The 22,560-nt window shown below is 42.1% G+C and overlaps 5 protein-coding genes across 5 annotated transcripts; 1 reads left to right on the top strand and 4 right to left on the bottom strand.

Moving 5' to 3' along the window:
• Nucleotides 1-253: 253 nt before the first annotated feature.
• EAE97_003886 (uncharacterized protein) lies at nt 254-2,654 on the bottom strand. Its single transcript, XM_038874398.1, has 2 exons — nt 1,393-2,654; nt 254-1,338 (listed from the first exon to the last, which is right to left on the bottom strand). The coding sequence occupies exons 1-2, from the start codon at nt 1,918-1,920 to the stop codon at nt 592-594; spliced, it is 1,275 nt and encodes a 424-aa protein (XP_038735007.1). The 5' UTR covers nt 1,921-2,654; the 3' UTR covers nt 254-591.
• Nucleotides 2,655-7,069: 4,415 nt separating this feature from the next.
• EAE97_003885 (uncharacterized protein) lies at nt 7,070-8,284 on the top strand (the record flags this gene model as incomplete). Its single annotated transcript, XM_038874397.1, has 2 exons — nt 7,070-7,364; nt 7,425-8,284. 2 exons carry the CDS (start codon nt 7,070-7,072, stop codon nt 8,282-8,284), a joined length of 1,155 nt encoding a protein of 384 aa, XP_038735006.1.
• EAE97_003884 (uncharacterized protein) lies at nt 8,231-9,162 on the bottom strand (the record flags this gene model as incomplete). Its single annotated transcript, XM_038874396.1, has 2 exons — nt 8,231-8,955; nt 9,012-9,162. The coding sequence occupies 2 exons, from the start codon at nt 9,160-9,162 to the stop codon at nt 8,231-8,233; spliced, it is 876 nt and encodes a 291-aa protein (XP_038735005.1).
• Nucleotides 9,163-10,811: 1,649 nt separating this feature from the next.
• Nucleotides 10,812-12,356, bottom strand: EAE97_003883 (uncharacterized protein; the record flags this gene model as incomplete). The annotated part of the gene is made up of 2 exons (XM_038874395.1): nt 10,812-11,682; nt 11,713-12,356. The coding sequence occupies 2 exons, from the start codon at nt 12,354-12,356 to the stop codon at nt 10,812-10,814; spliced, it is 1,515 nt and encodes a 504-aa protein (XP_038735004.1).
• Nucleotides 12,357-16,091: 3,735 nt separating this feature from the next.
• Nucleotides 16,092-22,512, bottom strand: EAE97_003882 (uncharacterized protein). Its single transcript, XM_038874394.1, has 3 exons — nt 21,399-22,512; nt 17,445-21,344; nt 16,092-17,396 (listed from the first exon to the last, which is right to left on the bottom strand). The coding sequence occupies exons 2-3, from the start codon at nt 21,190-21,192 to the stop codon at nt 16,528-16,530; spliced, it is 4,617 nt and encodes a 1,538-aa protein (XP_038735003.1). The 5' UTR covers nt 21,193-21,344; nt 21,399-22,512; the 3' UTR covers nt 16,092-16,527.
• Nucleotides 22,513-22,560: the final 48 nt, after the last annotated feature.

Genomic DNA, 22,560 nt, shown 5'->3' with positions numbered 1-22,560 from the left:
TGACTAGAGTGGGTTCCGCACCGCTTAAGCATGCCATGTTTCGGATGGGTTGGAAATCTTAGTTACGCTGATATCGGGCCGGGTATGGTAATGGTAAGCTTCTAGATCTTGGATGTAACGTGGTTGATGAGGTGATGTTGAATATTTATAGATGCCGTGTTTTTGCGGGGAGCTGGTCAGTAAGTTGGAGATTTGTGGTAGCCTAAATGGCAGCTGACTTTTTCTTGGCCGTTATCTCAACAAAGCGTGGCTTTGATGACGGAAGAAGTCATCCTGATTGTTACACTGAAAGAAAGATCGAATGTCATGTATATGTGTGTATTTCAGATGTGTATCTGTATGTGTGTCTTCCTGTGTACAAGTTGAGAAACTCTGTCTAAGAACAAAAAGATGTGAATAAGTATCATGTACTATGTATATGTCATACCCGCTAATAATCATACAATATTGTAGTCACTGGGTATCAATGCGATGTAAATGCAAGAGCCAGTGCTCAAAAGGACCCACCCACTCCTTGCAATGCAATTAACAAAAGAAATAATCATCAAGTATCAATGACATTATCTAAGATCTTAACTAAAGATCAAAAGATTAAGCCACATCGCTGAATCCACTCTTCCCACTTTCACTCCTTCTACCCTTCATATTATCCCACCCCGAATCACTCCCATGATCTTCACTATCATCTTTACTTCCCGGTGTCCCCCTTGGGTACCCTCCAATCCCTAATTCTCCCTCTCGTGCTATACTCACACGAACACTAACATTTTTCGCCACAGAAATATCTCCCATCTTGTAAAGATTATCCGTGCTATCACTCGCTCCATGTCCTCTTCGTCCCAAATTACCGCTCCCTCTATTCCCCCTCACAGCAGCCTTTAATCCCCCAGCTTCGATAGTCGTAGTTGTGCCCAACGAATGTCCTTTGCCCATAAATGCGAAAGTTTCCAAACCCGTTTCCTCGCCTGGTGCGTACTCACTAAACACGATTTCTGCTCTTGTACTGGCGTATAATAGTACATCTAACCATCCATTGCACGCAATCATACTACCCGCCACACAGAAATAACTCAGACTGACTTCCGACCCGGCTAGTGCGGCGATACGTCCGGCGGCAAGTGGAATCGTACAAATCGTATAGATCAAAGGATAGAGAATCATAAGAGGTTGAGCGCCGTGAAGATCGGATGCTTGATTTCCGGGAGGAGCGGAACGCGATTGATGACTAATGTAGATGAAGATACAGGCGTAGATGAGAATGGTTCCGAACATGGCACCGAATATCCAAAAGTAATGAAGCCATAGACGTTCATTTTGATACTGATTTCCAATCCAACACTACGCGTGGTGATTAGATGTATTTCTATGTTTGTATAAAGTGAAAGAACTTACCCAAGCAGAAGCCCTCACGTAAAGATCATGTGGGTGCATTGCGACACCGATGATGGCCAATCCGTAGATGAATACCCAACATCCTCCGATCGCCGTATAGAATGCCCATTGTGGAGCACGATATTTTTTGACGACGCTGAGAAATGTGTGACATGCGATGGCAGCGATGAATACACTACTAGCCAAATCTCCCGTCGAGACAAACCATCCTTGAACCCAACATGTTGACGTTCCAACTATGATTCCATTGTTCTTGAGCGAGCTGATGTTGAGTAGAAATGCTAATGCTTGTTGAATATCCGCCAATAGTAAATTGTATATCAGAAATAAGAATTGATTAACAGAAGACGTTGCTTGACCTGCACCCATGGGCGTTTTCTTCTTCCATGAAAAGATCTTGTATGTGAGGTAGAGGAATAAACTAATCGAACAGAAGAATGATAACAGACCAAAGGTCGCGACAGCAACTAAACCATGAGAGAGGGATTCCGGTAGAGGCGTCAATGAAGAAGATTCTGCGTCCAACATCTCCTTCGTCGGTACCGAATCGAATATTGGGGTTAAAAATGGCGACTTGTGGCTTGCATCCAGAAGAAAGACGAAATCAGGAGTCAAAGACAAGCCCTACAGACAGGTCACAGATGTTGGTACATATAAGTTCATTGAAGCTAATTGAACCGTGTGTAGAAGAGTGGAGAGATATCTCGACAGAATAACGATGTTGCAGTTCTCGGACTCGTGCCTAAGCTTTAGATGATGCAAATTGATGAGTTCGAGAAGATTGCTTGATGCATGTCAACCGACACGGGCAAGAGAGATAAAGGTCATACGAAAATACACATGGCAAACAGGGGAAACCTTTACGCCCAGATAAATCGTACATGGTTCCATGAAGCTTCTAGCCTAGGAGACATGAGGAGACGGGAAGTAGACAGGGAGAATGTGGATTAGATTTGCGTGATAGGCTCAAACGGGTCCTTCAAATCCGTGTTGAGATTTAAATCAAACACTTGCTCATTTAGCGCTGCGTTGTACTCCGGGGTTCCTGTAGATCTTAACCTCTTTCCGACAGAAAATAGCGACTAAGCACAAATAGTAGAGGCTGAAAAGGATTAAGATGATTCGGCATTCATTCTGACATTGACAATTGTACAAAACGTTCGGTACGACTTTTATGGGGTAACCATTTCGAGGTGATTATCTTGATATCAATACAATAGATGTATATCTTGTACTCGCGTACTTGAATACAATGACAATCTTCCGAGAAACACAAATTTGGAAGATTCTACAACGATATGGCGAATAAACTCCCCTTCTTTCAACGTTATGAAAATCTAGGCTTTTCTGAGAAGATAATGTAACCCCCCTGGTCGTTAAGCTGAAAGCCTAATATCACTTTAGGGTAAGAGGCGACGCCACCAAAAGCACCAAGAAACGCCAAGTGTGAATGATAAGTTAGATGCACTCATCTTGTACGATGTGAAAGCTTACTGTGTAACCGACCTATCGTGTTCATCAAGTAGGAAAGGATCAGTCTAGAGCTTTTGAAAAGAAAAAAAAAATGAATATATTGATCGGTAAGATGACTCTGTATCTACAGCATGCTGGGCAGCCGGTACGCTATTGTTTTCCACGTGGAGAGACTAGAATCTTTGAGGAACAAGCTTCTTTTATTGTTCCATCGTTCAATAATCTTACAGTAAAACCTCTCTATAAGGATACCGGTTTTTGTAGACTTTTTTAAGGATATATAAAGGTATCCTTGTATAGAGGTATCCGACTAATCCCGACATAGTAATAATTCGCTTCCAATTAGTCCCGACCGGGTCATATTCCGTGATAATTTCGTAACTTTTTTCCACTTTCATAAAAATTGACTAAAATTTCAATATGTCGATTATATAATAATTAATCCTGGAAATTCTATTAACTCAATAATGACAATTTCGGAACTTTTATTTTATTTTATAAAATATAACTAAATTCTCTATATAATATCAATATCATAACTCAAATCCTGATGATTTCATTGGCCCAATAATGATACACGTGATCCTAGGACTAATAAATATAAAGATATCCTAATAGAAGGGTTTTAAGGATATAGGTCTTTTTCAGCCCTGAAATTTCTTGGGACCAAAAAAATAAGAATAATAGAGGTTATCCTTATAGGGGGGATTCTTATAGAGAGGTCTTGCTGTATTGCTTTATACCGGTAGAGATCCTGACGGATTACAATATTAAATCCTCTTTCCCAACACTCTGGTTTGTGTAACACCATGTTCCCGTCTTACTGTCAGTTCAGGTGACAACAGTAAATAAGTGTCCGACGGCACAGCATCAAGTCTGGGGTCACGGGGATAAAAACTTAAAATGTAGCAGTGCTCCGACATGTTTGACATATGGAATTATAATTTATGTTTTGGCCGGTGGCTAGTGTTGGTCATTGTCAAGATACATGAAGGAAGGCTGCCCATGAATCATTAGCACAAAAGTGTAAAAAATCAGGGGAAAGTGGACATGATCTGTTTGTCAGATTATATAATAGTGACGGAAATTTTTTATGAAAGTTGAAGATCAATAGGTTAAAGAATACTATGCCGGTCCTTGCCTACTATGGAGCTACTCCGTATGTAAAATGCATCCACCTTCCGTATTCCCCTATTGATAAAGATTATGAATGATTGTAACCTGTTGGCTATCGTGGCCAATTCGAAAAAAAAATCTGCCGTTCCAATCTCTCCGAATCCTTTCGATGGAGTAAACAAATTCCCACACTATAATCGCAACTTGTTGTCTGAAGAAATTTCTCTGGTGGGTTCATGATGAATTCGTTCATCTTTTACCATGTTCCATGTCTCATCACTCAAAACTTCAAGGGACCAGATCCTGTCCTGTTTGTGATCAAAGAGAAGGGTCTCTGCTTCACTCTGATTCTCTTGAGACTTCCTCGGTGGTTCGGAGTGTGCGAAAGTGGATAGTTTGAGAGTGGGGGATTCAAGCGACTTCGAGCCCTGTTAACTCAGTGGTTCCAGCGCTTCTTATGAGTGGAGATACCGGAGATGGATTAATTTTATTCGTACTTCCCGTCGCTTCTTGTTTACGGCTTTTCGGGATGGAGGAGTAAAATGATACCTATGGAGAGAGATGCAAAATATTTGAGAGTTAGCGTCGTAATATCGACCAATCACATCAACTATTACTGCCGAGACGTTTTGTGAATGGCTACCGAAAAAATGGGTTAGGGGAATGGGTTGTACCCGATAATATGCCGGAATATTGGGAGATTTCTATAAGCATGGGAGATTTCCAAGATCAACAGAAATCTACGTAGAAACGGCGATGGGTGATGACATATAATGATACTGCTAAGAGGTGTTTATTGAAACGGGAAAATCATCATCGCTTGGGAGTGATATTCAGCGTTTGAAGATAGTGCAAATACTTCAGATGAAATATTTGGAATCATGATAACTAATCGATGCAAAATTAGACAATACTGACTCAATTGAGTCACTGGCGCTTACCAGGTTACAATCGAGCATGAAGATCACGATATGCAAGCAGGCCGATCGTTGGTGATATCTTATTGTTTTTTAGTTTCCAATCTTTTATTTCTTCGCCACTATTGATGTGCCGGTCGACTAATACTAGAAAATTATACTTCTATTTCCATAGTATATCGGCACTCAAGTCATCCGGACACTGAGGAGTGTTATTTGTCTAGGTATTAATGGCTTTTATATACCCTTCATCTTTTCATCGCCTGACGGTCTTCCTTCCTTGTTAGACTTAGGGATCGCTCGACTTCCTTTCGAACAATTCTTTAACACCTTGACCCCTTGACATTGATGGTATAGTGTGCCGTCTACGTTGCATGCGAGATTTCGTATCGAGTTCTTTGTAACTCCACCTTATCCTTAATCCAGAGGGTTTGGGATCATCATGGTTGGTTTCGAAACCATCAATTCATCAGAGTAGTTCTTTTGCTTGACCTAAAACTCCTCGCTCTGATTTAGGATTTCAATAGTGATGAAAGCCAAGTTGATTGTCAATTTGCCCTAGTAATTCGACCCAACTATGACAGCTCCATTATATTCGTCCGGAGCTCCTTTTCATTCTTTTAGGTAGCGATCTGCTTTCTGCTGTAGCTGAGAGAGGTTTACCGGTATTTCCGGTAACTTTTGATATTTCCATATAAGCTCTCAAGCGTATCATGGTCCAGTACTGTCAATCCTTGCTGTCCAAACGTAAATTCATTACATTTTTCCAGGGTGTCACCGACTTTCATGTCGATATTGAAAGTCTTGAGCTTCGCAAAATACCTTCTTAAAACGCACGCACATCAAATATGCCTAGCGGAATTTGACTTGTAGCTCAACCCAAAACACTTAAGTTTGGAGGGATCCTAATGTTAGCATTGGTTTATCGCCCGAACCGCTCCTTTAATCAGTATCAAATCGAAGTTTATCGAATCTTGGATAATGTCACTGTAGTCAAGCTCGGTCGGTTGGGTCGGAGGTTTCAATTGTGCGTGGGTGAACATCCAAACTTAACCATGAAGTTCTGACGGAAGGTTTGACAATAGAGCTAAGAAAAACCATGTAAAATGATCAGATTGACCTTTCGTCCCTTGCACATCAAACTTCTGTCTGTGTTTTTCAGTATCATCTTTCATACAACAGGTTTGCTACTGGCCATCGCAATCACAGCCTCAATGCTTGAACGACATATCAATCTTCCAGTCTCCTTCAGTATATGAGTAGTAGAAATTTCAATATTGGAATGACAGACTGACCGCGTTAATATACTAGTTAAAGCACGTTTAAAGGAGGCGACTATTGAGTACTCGCCGGCTCAGATATACCTAGATATTGAAAAGTTTGAGATTTGCCAATTGTCCTTTGAATTGCATCCATATATTGAATGTATTTAAACATTCACGATGTATGTTCAGTCCCAAAGTCTGGGCTATTGAACGTATCAGTTCACCCCATACATCCCTGAGAATATGCTAGGAATGCTGTTCCAAATTCCCCCCAAAAAATGAGTGTAACACGGGGAAGATAATTCGACCGCGTTCAAATCAATCCATCGATATTGTTATAACGATACATTATCTGCCCATCTTGAACACTCGTACTCTTGGACTTTCAGGCCATGAAACATGCGTTTATTGTAGCACCTACGACGTAGGTCCCAGTTATCAGTATTATATTTTGCCAATGAGGAGTTGTATGGGCTAAGAGAACACTTCTCAAATTTCAAAATTCATAATAAGTTCATACTTAGATTGTTTGATATCAGAATCCATATTTATTGAAACATCATGACACTCCTCGAGGTATTCGGACTGAGTTGAGGTTTCAAAGAATATCATAAATCAATCCTTTTTAGTGCTTCTGTTGGTCTGCATATTCACCATTGAACATTGTATAGGAAAATTGAATCCTTATGAGGAGATTTCCACGAGACCAGCACACCCGCTGAATCTAATACAGTAGGCATACGACTTGAATTCATGCAACTATCTTCATAGAACAGCCTCTACCTAGAGCCAAATCTACTGCTTTTGGATCTCTCTTCAAATCAATGACCTTGACTACATCCATACTATCGTCAAATAAACCCACCAAATCTTGTGTCCAGATTTTTCCATTTCAGAATAAACGACATGAAGGAACTCGCATTCCAAGAAACTTTTACGCGCGCCGAGGCAGTCGAGTCGCCGGAAATTCCTAACCCTATTGACTCAGCGGTCACCATCAACTCGACATCTGGAGACGGCGATGCTCAGACGGTAAATGAAACACAATTACAAGAAGGCGCGGAACTTCCAGAGATCATCAAACTTCAGAACATGAATCCACGCCCAGGTGCATTTGATCAACCGGGCATCGTGGAACAGGATGAAACGGAAGACGAGATGGGTTTAGATAGATTAGCCGTGGTGGACCAAGATTTAAAAGGTACCTTGCCCCTCAATCATGTTCAAAGTCTTGCTGTAGTACCTTGACTAACGTCTTTAGTGGACTGGGAATATGCGTGCATGACCAAGCGTGAGCAGTTGGAGTTTCTATACTCAATCTGTGAATACTGTGAGAGTTTTGTTGAAGCGACACAGCCTCAGACATTCTTGAGAAAGTTTAAATGCTTTCCCAAGTTACCACTCGAAATGCGTCGGAAAATCTGGTTCCACGCCCTGCCGGAACCAAGCTTGGTGGAGCTGAATCTTTACAGAGAATCAGATCATGTCGCTTTTGGCGGAGGCTCTGAACATGTATCCGCCGAAATTTGGCATACAATAAAGAAGTTTGGTGCGGGGTATTTCATTCCAAGCCAACTTTTACTTGTCTGTCGCGAGTCACATGATTTCTTCCTCGAACACTATAGCATTATGGATCTTCAGAGCCTGCCCGGTAATGAAGTTATATCAGATGACACTACCAATTCCAGTAACTCAACATTTCATGCATCGTCAAGAGGCTACATTGACATTAAGAGCGATACGTTGGTCATTCGCAACTTGCAGCATGTGGTGGATAACTTGCTGTTCTTCAACATGCACTTGAAGCTGTCGGTTATCACTAAGTTATCCATCCATACTAGCGAAGCTGAGTACTTCTTTGACCCAAACATTGGACGAAATATCTTCGGGGGGCTACCCTCTCATCTATGGAAGCATATCGAAAAACTATTTCCTCATTTGAAGCAATTAACTTTCATACAAAATAATTGCGGAGATAACAGATCTGTTAATCAAGGAGAACTTGACTTGAACCCGCTGTCGATCAACTGCTTGCAAGCTATCAATGATGACACTGTCGATTTTCTGCTAGAGTGTATTGCAAAGTTGAGGGAAGTTATCTTCAATCGCTTTCCAGGTTGATTCCAAATTAAGGCTCCCATCATTGTACTTTGAACACCCACCAATTGCAATATGTCGCAAATCCGAGAAATCTAAGGTCATGCCGATGCCAGCAAGTATCTCTATTGATTCTTTGAGGTTGCCAAACTTCAGACAGTCGGTCTTAGGATCGATATAGCATTGACTCGGAGGACTTGCCATAATCACGCGACATACAGTCGAGCAAATGGGTAGGATAGCTGACGTATAAAAACGTTTGCCATCGGCAGGTATCTGGGTATGGATATTGAAGCTCTTGTAATGTTCCAGGAATACATCTTTGAGCTCATGGCATGTCAAAAAGAATGGACGAATGTTGTGGCTCAATTCTTTGTTTTTGGTGACGTCTGTAGTTGTAGTATAATCCCTGATGCCAAGACTGATAACTTTTGGATGTCGCCCTACAAGCAGCTCTAACTCAGATTTCGGGTACATCACAAAATTTACTAGACGTGGCTCTGGTAGAGCATGGAACCAGATCTTACGTCTAAGCTCAAGCGGAAGCTTTGAAAAGCAAGTAAAATTCTTGAAGTAAAGAGCAGGCCATTCTATCTCTTTGTATACTTTGAGCGTCTCTTGATCCGATTTTCGACCCATACCGTTGATTTTATTGATTTGATCTCTATTAAGATACCCGACTATCTCCCAATCCTCTGAAAAGAAAGGTGTTAGCGTTACTGATGGATGGGCAGTGATTAATATTCCTTACCTGAGCTTTGTAGATCTGCTACCTCACCTCCACTAATACTCTCTCTGAGCGAGACCTTTTCTGAAGCAGTTGTAATGGCATTGATTAAAGTTACTTCGGATTCTTGGTCGTTTGATTGCGATCTTTCTGGCGAGAAAGTAGCACCATCCATAGCTGAAAGTATGTACTTGTAGGGTTTGGTTTGTTGCGGCAAACTTTTCCCAATTTGTTGGAAGTTGTGATTAGAAGTAAGTTGTAATTTCCCAGAAGCTTAAGCAACTAATATAGTAATGGAAATTATCCGTACGTGTGTATCGCATTACTCATACGGCACATTCCGAATAAAAATTATTCATTCAATATTATTCACTCCCTGGAGTAGTATATGATAAACCCTAGGTAGGCATTGTGTGCAATGTCCCAATGTAACGAGACGTATCTTGTTTTCTACTTCCGTGACTGATCAAATTAGCTTGAATTTATACTCCGTACCTATGTAGTGATGAAATTCGCTGTTATTGATTTGGTTGATAAGTATAAAGTACTTTGGTTTATCATAATTGTAATTATTCTTATCTAATTATAATAGGTACTTCGAGGAAGCTAGTACTCATACAAGAAAAAGCTAGCGCCTCGCTACCTAAGTAACTGACACCGCCTCTTCTATGATCGCATGATCGATATCCCGACAATTATTCCTCTTGGTTATCCCATATTTAAGATGGGCTTCTAGAACTACTTACCTAGGTACGTTGAAGATTACGCGACGATCAAATGAAACATATCTTGAAAATCAAATTGTGAACGCCGGTTCGAGCCAGCTATTAGGTTCATACTGCTCTAAGACCATCCCATCATCTCTAAACTCACCCGAATATTAGAGCCAATCATTTTATCGACTTCATTGATTCATAATATTCTATCATATAGGTGAATCACTACACAGTAGTATGATAATCGCTCTACCTTAACCCACACGTGAATCAACATCTTCAGACATAAATCATACAGCTTCCGGTGCACACATATTAACCTCATTGCTATCGAGAGAAACCACATCCTAAAGCTAACATCGGCATACCCAAAGCTCAGGCCAAGATAACGACTAGTTATTAGCTGACCACCCCTCACATTCCCGAAATGACCGCGGCTCAAAAACCACAGAAGCATTATGTCACAAATCCGAATGTACGAAGAAAGAAAGAAAGATCCTAACCACCCTTTCATATATCCAGACACAGAGTTGAAAATTATGATATTCTCAGCTGTTACTAGGTACCGTCACGAAATCCAACGTGGATATAACCACACATGCCCGCACATTAGTGTATCGAGTAACCTGTTCTTGGGTTGACAGATTGAAAAACTGGTAGGTGAAGCCTTTGGATGCTTCTTTCAATAAAAGAAGAGAAAGGATCAATCGTACAAGACTAACAAAGCGCTCTTTACCCGAGACGCAAGCTCGAGTGTTGCAATTTATGATGGCAGTTTTGTGGTAACTTTGTATCTATTTAATACTTTTGACTTTGGAGTTACAGGATCATTTCCCAAGGAATTTCAGATATACTACTACATTAATAGTTCACTCAAAAGGCACTACTGATGAATGAAAAGACTTCACAGTATCAGCGCTAGCTCTAGAGAAATTGATAATGCGCATTTGTATTTTGAATTATAAGCTAGCTTGGATATGAAGACTCAGAGAGAACTGTCTATTGATTATAAACGCTTTAGATATGTGGCCTATTAATAGGTCAGATAACTGTCAAACATTGTGATTCTCGATGTTTGAATAGAATCATCGCCTAGCTATCGCTGCTTCTAGACCCAACAGCCTCCCCTACTAACTACTATATCCTTTCCATAGTTCCATGGCCATTGCGAGGATTTAGGTCTGTCGGATGTTTCATAGTCATCAAAGAGCTCTCTGATACCCCAATATTCACCATTGGCGATTCCGTCCTCATAAGTTGGAATGACATACTCGTGTCCCCACCAAAGTATGTGCATTTGGCTCGTGGAATACAGAGAAAAGGTGAAGTGATGATGGCTCTCGCATGCTGGCTGTAATCCATCAAGGGGCAAAGCCTCTCCGTCCTTCTCCCAATGTACCAGAAAAGCTAGAGTTACCTCGACATTCTTCCAGAAGTTCATGTTCGTTCCAGTGAGGAATCGTCTTTTCAAGCGCCTTGGATGTGCAAGAGCTTTGTCCCTGTGTTCAGAATTCGTAAATTTTTCAGTATCCAAATCGAATCTGTTAGGAGTTGCGAGTCGTTCAAGTTGTAAGACACGATTCAGCTCGTTCATGAAGTTGACATCTGTTGCTTTTACAACTGCCAAAGGACCGAAATAACCTCTTGAATATTTCCATCCGTCAGCCTCCGGGGTATGATTAGCAATCAAAGACAGGTGCTTCAGTCTAGGGAATTGCTCTTCTAGGAGAAATGGAACAGTATTCGTCCACCATGAGCCGATTTGAACTCTGTAGAGAGGGGTGTCAGAGATGGCAAGATTGGTAATTGAGGAGAAATCTGGACGGCTTTGAAGCCACGCTAGCGTGTTCAAAGTGTGCTCGATATTCTCGGCAACTAGAGTATCCACCCTAGAGTCAATCCAGCCTTTGCTCTGTACTCGTACACAGGCGGCTTGTCGTGTCCCCCCTTGTGAGCAATGGTATGTGCCATCTACAGGTCTAACTCCTCGAGGACGGTGGTAATGTTACAAAAATATCTCGGAGGATTCTCGACATGTCCATAAGAGATTTTCTGGTGATAAATTCGCACTTGAATCATCGTCAAAAGACAGAGTTGCGGTGATGAGACGTGAGTTTAATTCATTGGACCATACGATACGTGAATCAGAGTCGGTTGCCAAATGAAGACTTATTGTGCGAGGATCTGGAAGTGCGTAAAGCCATATCTTTCTGCGTAGTTCATATGGAAGTCTGTGAAAGCATGTAAATTGATCATAAGATGATCTTCTTTCAAGCTCGACCCAAGTATAAAGGTATTTACCCGGCACGAAATTCTTACGGTAAAACTGTTTGTACCACATTCCACTATTTGCAGCGTCGTCCTTGAACGAGTTATTTGGTGATGTGTGGCGCCATGGGCATACAAGAGGTCCTTCAGTGAGTTCCAAATTGACGGTTGATTCATCGATAGTAGCGGGCTTTTCATGAGTAATCTCTTCCTGAAAATCGTTTGTGGTTTGCATGTTTGCGACAGTCATGATAGACTGATGAGACTCGTTGATACTGTCGCTAGATAAAGGAGGGTCATGATCCTTCATGACTCTGGCGTTCTCGATTGCTGGAATATTCGGAACATTCGAGCCCGAGATGGCCTCATTCTTTAATCCTGCCATGATTTATTGGAGTGATATTAACACAGAATTGTTTCTCGTAATCAAGGATGTGAATGAAATGTAGATGTTGCGGAGAAGAAATGTACAGACTTAAATACTTGGAGGTTCATTTAGAGCTAGGACCATGTACAGTCGATGGTATACAGCAGATCCCTAGTGAGCTCTCAGTGAATCTAGTGCTCTACAAGTCATATTTCTTCAATCATCAGTTGTGAATGAGTACTAATAAAGTATAGATCATCTAGTCAAGATTAAATGGCCATGATTGGCCTATATAGCTTCTAGCCTCGACTTCTCTGCCAAGTCTCGCTCGCCTAATCGAAACCTGGTCTCTGCAAACGCTGCCATTCCTTCGTGTGATTCACCCAGCTAACCTGAATATATAATTTCGTACTCCATACTCTGTACTCATGGCCACTGCTAAAACTCCAGTGTTAGTACCTAGGTAGCTATCCTTTGATTTCGTCCATTCGTAACAAATAGATACTTCATTCGACATCTATTCACTTCACTTGTTGTATACAAGGATAATCTTAGGTAAGCTTAGAATAAGCAAAAACCTACCTAGGTAGCACTGTAGATACAAAAATCTTTAGTAAGCGGAACTCGGTAACATTTTGGGGTGGGGAAGTCGTTGAGGTATAGGACACATAGGAAGAATTTGCGATAGAGATGACATGTATGAACGCGACCATAGGCGCATAGAGTGTGGCTAAACGATGCGCAGAGAGGCATATGTGTTTTGAGTATTGTACACACAAGGCGCTCGTGGGAGATTCCGCATCATCGTACTTCCGCCACGAACATATAACACTCAACATTATTCTCCATAAGAGCATCCAGTCTCGTCCCGTATCTCCGTTGCCTTCACTCAGGCCGGCTAAATACCCTCAGCAGTTTATTCAACATTGTTCCGTTCATCTAATGGATTAGAAATTGCGTCTCTTTATTGGAAGTGTCCGCAACGAAAGCACCTTCTCAGCCGGCCTTGTCACTCACAATCTTTCCTCGTCGCCAACACATAACAGTGGTTCCTTCCGCACTTCGTACCAATACACTATTATGAAGTCTGCTTGTTCGTCTAGCATACGAAGAGAAGGTCTGAGGCTCGATGTAATCGAGGCAAAAATGGGTGGATAGAGTTCGGGTTTCCGAGTGAACAAGGTTTTGAACACCGGTAACTGCATGTATCATAGCGTTTTTAAAAACCTGTCGTTGTATAAAAGTCAGTTGAAGTACACAAAGCCGAGCTCGGTGTTTACAGAGACGATACTTCTTTCCAGAAGATTCCTCACAGACTGCCTATATGAAGTGACAGGCCCCGATGTTCGTAGATTCATCTCATTTGTGCCTCATCCCACTATACTAGCGGTATGGTCCACCCCAGAGCTTGTGTATGTCATTGTAGTCTGCCAGCCCTGCCTAGTTATTTTTGCAGCTAGTTTCGATGAGGTCTGGGATATTCGCGCATCTAGATGATATAAGTCATTGGTAGTTGTTGATGTCGATAATGGCAATCTGCGGTAAAGCATGTCAGTTTCAGCTATCATTTTTTCCAGCCGTCAAAGAAAGGATAAAGGGGAGGGATCAGTAAATACCTAACTGCAAAATAAATGCAAGTGGATTTTCGTGCAGCATGGAGAGGATGATGGGTTGGCATGGTCATATGTAGAAGAACCCGCTAGAGCTGCGGCTTTGAAGTTGATGCTAAATCTCTTCTGCTGGATGAGTCTAACGAGTGGTGAGGCTTGTCTAGGCCAAGAGACAGGTATGCGAAGTGAGGCTGTTTGGTCAGTCCCTTTCTGCCGTTCAAAACATCCTTGAACTGTGGCTGTTAGTTTGCAGCCCGCTGTCGCCCTTTCGCTCACTGTCACCAATGCTTACTCCACAAACGCTTCACCTTCTCTAACCTCATCAACGATGATTGGTCCGCAGGTATTATCCCCTCCATACAATCTATCTTCTTCGATGGTTAGATTAAACATGCGTAGTTCCTACAGTATAATCTTCACGGCATTCCAGTCAAGCTTGAGACAGGTGGTGGAGAGACAATTCCAGAGGAATTGCTTGCTGAGTATAAGAAATCTTGAAAAGCCGCAGGTTTCGGATAAACTTATAAGGTTATCATTATTTCATGAGTTGTGGTAGTCAAAACATTGATTGCTTGTGCTGGAATTGAGAAGTGGCTGTCTTTGTATATATAATCATGACATTACTAAAATTACAATCACAAGGCTTGCAATAAATCACATCATTGTTTCTCACCGCAAACCCCATGCAAGCAAAGTAAAATTGTCTCCAGATCATGCCTAATGCTTCATAATATCAGTCACGGTTTTCTAATTCTCTTTTCCCAAGAGCCTAAGATCTATTTTGTGAATGATTGCGCTAAGAGGGCTACGGTTTTATTTTGAAAGTGAGATTTACTCCGCGCGCTCCTAAGTGTATCGTGGGCTCTGCCCAGATGCCTCTTGGTTATAATATCCCCTAGAATATATCAAATAAACTTCGTCGCTTAATAGGGTCTTATTGACCAGTTAGATCATCATGATTCCTAGATTTTAGTCCAATATTTATATTTGATTTTTAATATAAAATCCAATTAATATTTTTCCTATATTAAAATTTCTAATATAATAACAGATACTAATTTTCAATCTTTCTTTTTTTTAATTATAAATTATAAAAAATCAAAATTTGGAATCAAAAATCGATAATATAGAAAGTGTAACTAAAAAATTAGTAAAATAGTTATTCTATCCAAGTGGCCGTCGGGGAAAAAGAAATTTTTCAGACGATGGATTCGTAGAAGTTTCTTTTTTCTTTTTAAGTATTATAATAATTTTGAAACCCTACGAATTTGTAGACGTCGAATTCTTTTTCCCCGACGACTAGTACTATTATAATATGATAACAAGTCAGTGGAAGGATGCTGAGTGAATAACCACAAAATGATATTATGGTTAGCGAGATTCCGACTATATTCTTGGTATACGGCGCAGACCCCCATCGCAAGGAACCAATGCGTCAATTATCATACTATCCTGGATGAAACAAAGTTCGAACCACTGTTACCTCTCCCACCTCCTCAAGCAATTCTCATACAACCACCCACCCCACCCACCCACTCTATCCCTAAAAAAACTCTTTCTCTCAGAACTCTTCTACAATCCTCCAATCCTCCAACCTTCCAACCTTCCAACCTTCCAACCATCAAGATTAAAAAGTACTATCTAATCGCTTGAATCTCAATCGCTTGAAACTCAAATCTATATCTACATCTACATCTATATCTACATCAATATCTAATCTAAATCAGGTCGAAGTCTGATTCTGATCACATAATACCGAGTTGATTTTTCAAATTCTACTACTACTATTACTACTACTACTACTACTACTACTACTACTACTAGCACTCCTCACAGAAAGCAAGATTATCAAGGACCTCAGATACAATTCTACTCATTCACATAAACTATCTGACTTACGATTTATTGATTCATTTATTTATTTTCCTATACATCGATCTACACCTGGCTAACTCATCAAGTAACTTCTCTTCCTCCTTTCTCTTTCCTCTTTCTCTCTCCTAATCTCTCATCTCGCATCTCTCATATTTCGATAAATATCAATCAATCTCCTTCCTCCTTCCCTCTTTCCTCATCCCCCTTTCCCCCTTCCCCTTTCCCCTTTCCCCCCTTTCCCCTTTCCCCTCTCCACATCCACAACCACCCCATCTCCACCCAGCTCTCCTCATCCCACACAACAACATTACTACCCACGACCACCACATCCACCACCCAAAAACTTATAAAACAAATCGCAAACTTCATAAACTCATCATAATTCATAATCCATATATCTCCTTGCGCTCTCTTATCATCAACCTCTTCTCACCCCGTACTATCCCATCCATCCCATCCCATCCAAGCCCCAAATCACTAAACCCGCAATCTCAGATCGCACAACATTAGAAACAAGCCAACCGGTGACCTCCATCCGAAACGAAACGAATCCAAAATGAAAAGAAAAAAAATCGAGTATACAAAAAAATCGGGTTCGCACCCATCCAACCATCTCATGAAATTTTTAAATTTTTCCCCTTCTTCCATGCTTCCATCCTTCCATTCATTAATCATGTCTTTTTGATAAGAGTAACCTGGAAAACTCAAACACTATTAGTTCTCCTCCTAACCACTACCGGTTTCTGCGCATGTATAACCACCAATTTGAAACTCGCGTTCCACTTCTCGCATTCATCCAAGACCTTGATATCGGTAAAGATGCTTTTTGTTTCTTTCTCTTTCGGGTCTCCTTCCTCCTTCTCGTTATTTTCCATCTTAGTTTTCGATTCAAATGCAAGTAGAGAAGCTTCATAACATCTTCCATACCACCATCTTCCCACTTTCGCTACCATTCGCGTGATACTCTCATCTGCAGATTCACTTTCTTCCTTCATCATTTCAGCCAAACTTCTCTCTTCTTTCTTTCCCTTCTGTCGAATGACCTCCTCAACTTCCTTCTCCTTTCCACTTCTAACCCGCTCCAATACTCCCACCACCGGAATCCCCACCCGACAACTCTTCACATCCCCAAATCCTCTCGCTCCAAGCCCTCTAAGAATCATATCTCCCAAGCTTCCCAACACAACACCCTCATCCCTATTCTTCAATCTTGTTTTGAGACCTCGCACAGCGCGACGAGTACGAGGTCCCATATTTAACATATCAAGATCGAGAAGTGTAATTTCGATGTATCCACCTGGCTTGAGTACGCGTCGAGATTCAGAGAGGATGTGATTGTAAACTTGAGTCGTGAGAGAGGAAGGAAAGCGAAAAATTACGGTACTGAATGTAGAGGAAGGGAAAGGAAATTTGGTAGTGCTACTGAGAGGAGAAAATTGAATTTGCCGGTGATTAGGAGGTGGAAGTAGATAGGCGGGATTTTTCGTGTTAGTAGCTGGAGGAGGAGCGGTAGGAGACAGATTGTAGAATGTACAAGTAGGATAAGTCTCTGCGGCATAGAAAGACCAGTCGTCTAGTTTGTATTAGTTGCATGCCAGGAATAAATATGGATCAAACATACCATTGCCAAGTCCATCAATAACCAAAATGGAATGACATTTCGTCCTGGGTCCATCCATCAAATTGCCTACCTCATCCCTAGCTGGACTAAACAACACATTCCCAAAAGTAAGCCATTTACTAACACTCATACTCCCCACTCTCAAATTAACTTGCGAAATTGGAGAATTACTTTCTTCAGATTCAATTCTCAAAAGACTAGCTCCTGAAATTCGTGATGTATTACTCGAACCAGATTTCCTCGATTCGACTATCGAAAGCTGTTGAGACTTGGTTGAATGGATAGAACCGTTGCGTTTGAGTAATTCGGAAGAGAATGATGGAGCTGTTGGCGACGGATTCGATTTCAACATATCTTGATCCTCAACATTCATAGTCGCATCCGCATCGATGCTAAAGCAACTCGACGCTATAGAGGTAATAGCAGACCTTCGACGTGGCAATTCAGGCAATTCGCGATTAGGAAAAGGAGAAGCTTGAAGCATGGGCTTGATAGTACGAGTAGAGGGACTTTGATAAGTTTCATATTGAAATGGAACACCATAAGATGATGTTGTAGAAACAATGCGAGATTTTCTCGTCGTACTCTCCGTTTCGATCAAATCGTCGTATTCGTCCCATACTTCATCTTCTGCTAATGCTGAATCGGGATCGGGGATGATTGCCGTAATCTCAGCCCCATTAATCGTGCTCGAACTACTCGTCGTAGCTGTGGAATTATTCCTAGGAGATCTTCTTGGTGAAAAGGATAAAAATTCTCGTTGATACGATGGTGGACTGCTGAATTTCGCTGGGTAAGTTTCAGGAATAGAAAACTTTGGTGGACTTGCTCCCAAAGCAACCGAATCAACATCAAATGAAGATAAATCCATGGCAGGTTGTATAGTGCTCAATCGTGCAAATGGTCTCGAGAAAGATATTGGAGATGTAGCCTCAGGTCTTGCAGAGACAACCTTTGGGATCCGACCAACTTGTTGGAGGCGACTTGGTCGAATAGGCGTTACTTCTCTCTGAACCTGAGATTCAGACTGAGTCTGAGGAACTTGTGGTGATGAAGGCATTACTAATTCCGGTGGTGAAAAAGCAATGGTTGCTGGAACCATCTCTGGAAGCGAAGGTGCCATTGCTGTTTGAAGCTCCTCGATACGTCGGATATTTTCCTTGTAATTACTAAACCTAAGCTCATTTAATTGCTCATCAGTTAGTCCTACCACCTCTGAATCTCTCAAAATTTCCGCTAAATCCACGCTATCCGTATCTTCTGGCTCATCCGAAAATTCAAACATAGCGTAGTGAGGTATCGGCTTAACAGGCTGTCTACCAATAGTGACAGGTACCGCATCAGATTTAATCTCGGTCTCTGGTTTTGTTGCATGCCGATGAAAGAAATTCCACTTCCGTGGTGACCTTGCTCGCTTCTCCAATCTTGCCGGCTTACTAGGTTGGGCCTGTCTTCCACGCTCGGCTTCGTCTTCCAATTCTAGTTGCGATTCTCCAGACATCAAGCTAGGATCCAGGCTACTTATCGAAGATGAAGGAACTTTTGTTTTTATATTCAGTTGTTGAGGGACATTTACAGTTGTTGTCGCACTATTGAGACGCTGGATCGATCTTCGGAATGCAATGGATGGTTTCTTGGAATCATCTTCATCCTGGCTCTCGGAAGGCCTTCTAACTTTGGAAGCACCTATAGCAGAAGTCCTCTTACTATTTTCCTTTGGAATTGCTGATGGTTGCAAGATAGTTTTGGGCGTCTTCTGACTCAAACTAGTCTGAGAAATATTCTGATCTAGTGCAGGAAGACTGGTGTTACTCTCTGAACGACTGACAACTTCCACAATAGAGTTGCGATTCTCCTTTATAGTTCCGCCACCGGATATGATAACAGGGCTCATACGATCCCGGAAAAATGGATCCGTGGTATCCAATTGATCTTTAGATGTTGGAGCTCCACTCAAACTTCTTTCTCGCGGCTTACCGGCAGTGGATCTGGTAGTCGTACGACCACGTAGGGCATACCTTGTGTACCCTTCATGGCCAGTACCTGCAGCTGGACCTTTCTTTTGAAATTTTTCCGTCGAGAGAGTTGTCACTTCAGGGGCCGTCTTTGTCCTTCGACCAAAAAGTCCAAAACGATGCTTTCCACTATCGACACTTGGACTTGGAGTGCGAGTTATGCGAGTTCGAGAAGGCGGCCTGAGGCTTGGGATTATTCCAAGACCGGTAGGTGCTGGAGTAGGATCACGATGCAGTGGGTGGATTGGAGCTGGAGATGGGTTCCGGGATGACTCTAATGACGCTTGAGTCATTGAAGTTTGAAGAGGGGATGATGCTGCTCTTTGTGAGGAAACGCTACTGCTTTTGTTGTGTGTAAACCTCATGCCAGTAAAATTGCTCTGAAGTACCGTAAAATCTCCAATCTGGGACCTTAAATCCGGGGTACCATCCCTGCTGGGCCTTCTTGGGGGCGAAGGTCTCTCAATCGTCTCTATCAAAGGAACTGATGGCCTTGGAGGCGATGATATCGGAGATGAAATAGATCCTGCGTAAGATGGATTTGGGATTGCTCTGGTAGGTGACACCTTTTCTTGCGGCGACCTCTGAAACTGATTAGAAGACTTACGAGGTGGTGGACTAGGTGGAAGAGAAGACAAAGACTTCTTTTTCTTGTGCACTTTGTCCCGAGCTTTCCCATCCGCCTTTACCGTAGAATTAGACGATGAAGAATTGACAGACTCTCGCAACGATGGCAACCCACGTGAATCGATGATTGCATTGTTGAGCTCATTCGATGCATCACTCTCGCGTCTCCGAGTGACAGGTGGCCTCGTCCTGGTAGGACTACTTCCTCGACGATTGGGAATGCTAGACTTGAAAGGTACAAAGATACTGGGCGAAACCGATGACATCGAAGTAGGAGTGGTATCTCTACTATAAGCGCTTGGACCCGGTGACTCGGAAAATCTTGTCGAAGGACTTGCACTGTATCCACTCCCACTATATCCGCTATATCTTTTGTGACTGGATCCCGAACTCACAAACCCTGCAGACATTGAAGGAGTTGGGGGAGATATATCGGGAGTCTTTAACTTGTAGGGGATATTGGATCCAAACTTAGAATTCAACTCCTCCCGGTATTGTTCCGGTCTCGTTCGATATCTATCCAACTCCGGTATAATCCGTGGCGGTGCTTCCTTGATAGAAGATGAAGAACCCTTCCGATCTTGCTGTGAGGCTTCCATACGTGGAGGTCCTGGGTTCATTGAAGCTGGGGTAGTAGGCTTAGATCCAGATGCATGTCCCCAATTAGCTGGGGAGCTATTGGCGGTCCTAGCCGTTGTTGGCCGACTAAACTCGGCATGTTGAGCTATCGACGAGGGCTTTCTCCTCAAAACATTTCCAGACACTTTTCCATTAACGGCCGGAACCAGATGAATGGTCGAGACATCCCCATTTGAACGAGCTCCAGGCCCCAATAGAGGTGCTGTCGTTCCTCTAGATCCAGTCTCGGATTTCGATCTCGGTACTGGCGACGGTTGACGTATACTCGGCCGGGGTAGTTGTGTCTGTTGATTTAACTCCAAATTTGCCCTTCTTTGCTCTCTTCTGGATTTAATGTATGCACTGTCATCTCTCATACCCCTCGGCTTGCTAACTTCTTGTGGCTGGGTCTGGCGTGGAACTCTTCTTTGCGACACTGTAACATTTGGCCTGGATGGTAAACCAAATTGCATATTGTTGGATGCCATGACTTCTTGCTTCAAGTAACATTCTTCAAGGAAAGGTGTGTGTGGATCCACCGGTGGTTATAAGCAGTGACCAGGGTATATTCTTGACATTTGATCTATGATATATGTAAAACAACCCTGTTCTCAATGAGAAAGTCAATATCTTTTCAAGACTAAAGCCAGTGAGTATAGTGCCCGACAATGAAGGAAGTCGTAAAGTATAATACCTTTTTACAACTCTCTTAGATTATCAAGTCGGGGGATCTGCGTCTCAGTGAAGACTTTATTGCATAGGAATATTGGAAAGCCGAGATGGTGTGGTCGTAATGGCAGGGAATTAAGTGTGTATCCAATATATCTGGATTCGAGCACGTGAAGGCAGCAAATGGATAATGAAAAACGTATGGATCACCGCCAGGGTAGGGTATCTCAGGGTATATGGGTATGGAAACAAAGCACAAGCTATAGGAAAATCCCAAAAATACAACGAAAAGATTAATTTGACTATTCAAGAGTCCAAAGCAACAAAAGCAGAAAAGAGAAAGAAGAAAAGAGAAGAAAGAAAATGCCGATGATTTTCTTAAGGATATTTTTTGGAGGATTACCAGTCGTTGTGGTTGATAATAAAGGTCGTACCTAGCGGGAAAAAGGATAGGATAGGATAGGTAGGGCCTAGAGTGTGGGGACTGTCACCGTATAGTTTTCCCGTCAAAACAAAATAATGGAGACGATACTTTTTGAGTCGAGAGAGTCGATCGAGCGATAAACTACTGGCGCCGATTGGAGTTTTGGTTCCTGCAGCTCGATGGAGTCTCGACATTGGATTTATTTATTTTTGGTTGCACTTGGAGCAGAAAAAAGTGCGGGACGTCAATATAAAATAGCGTACGAATGAACTTGGGTCTGTGATATGCACAGCAGGAGACAGGATAGGTATGATATGTACGTAGGTGTGAGTACATACACATGTATGGAGAATGTACCAATAATTCGATTCCAAGGCGAAAGAACCAAGAATTCTGGGTATGCGGTGGAGAGAGATACATGAGAGAGTCATCATGAATTCTCGATATCCTCGGAAGCTGGAGATGGTATGATTATCATAGGCTATTCTCCGTTCATGCCCGGTACTTGCTTGCGTTGTGGCGTTCTCGTGGTTGTGAGGTCCCATATACGCAACCATTTGTCGGAAGGATTGGGTCTCTTTCACGGTCCATCGACATGGGCATATGTGACTGTGCCTCTGGAGTAGCCGATGAGACGAAGATCTCCATATGAATAAAGATTAGTGACCGTTAAATTGAGGCCTAAGATGTCAAACTAGCAGAGTTGAGAGTGAAAGAGTCAAGAGTAAAAAGGAAAAAAGCAAAAAGTCCAGTCTTGTTGTGT

This window comes from Botrytis byssoidea (genome assembly GCF_014898295.1).
Source record: "Botrytis byssoidea strain MUCL 94 chromosome Unknown BBYS_006, whole genome shotgun sequence".
In the NCBI taxonomy this organism is placed as follows: domain Eukaryota; kingdom Fungi; phylum Ascomycota; class Leotiomycetes; order Helotiales; family Sclerotiniaceae; genus Botrytis; species Botrytis byssoidea.
Note: the sequence above shows the minus strand (reverse complement) of the source record. Positions and strands in the feature narration are given on the sequence as shown.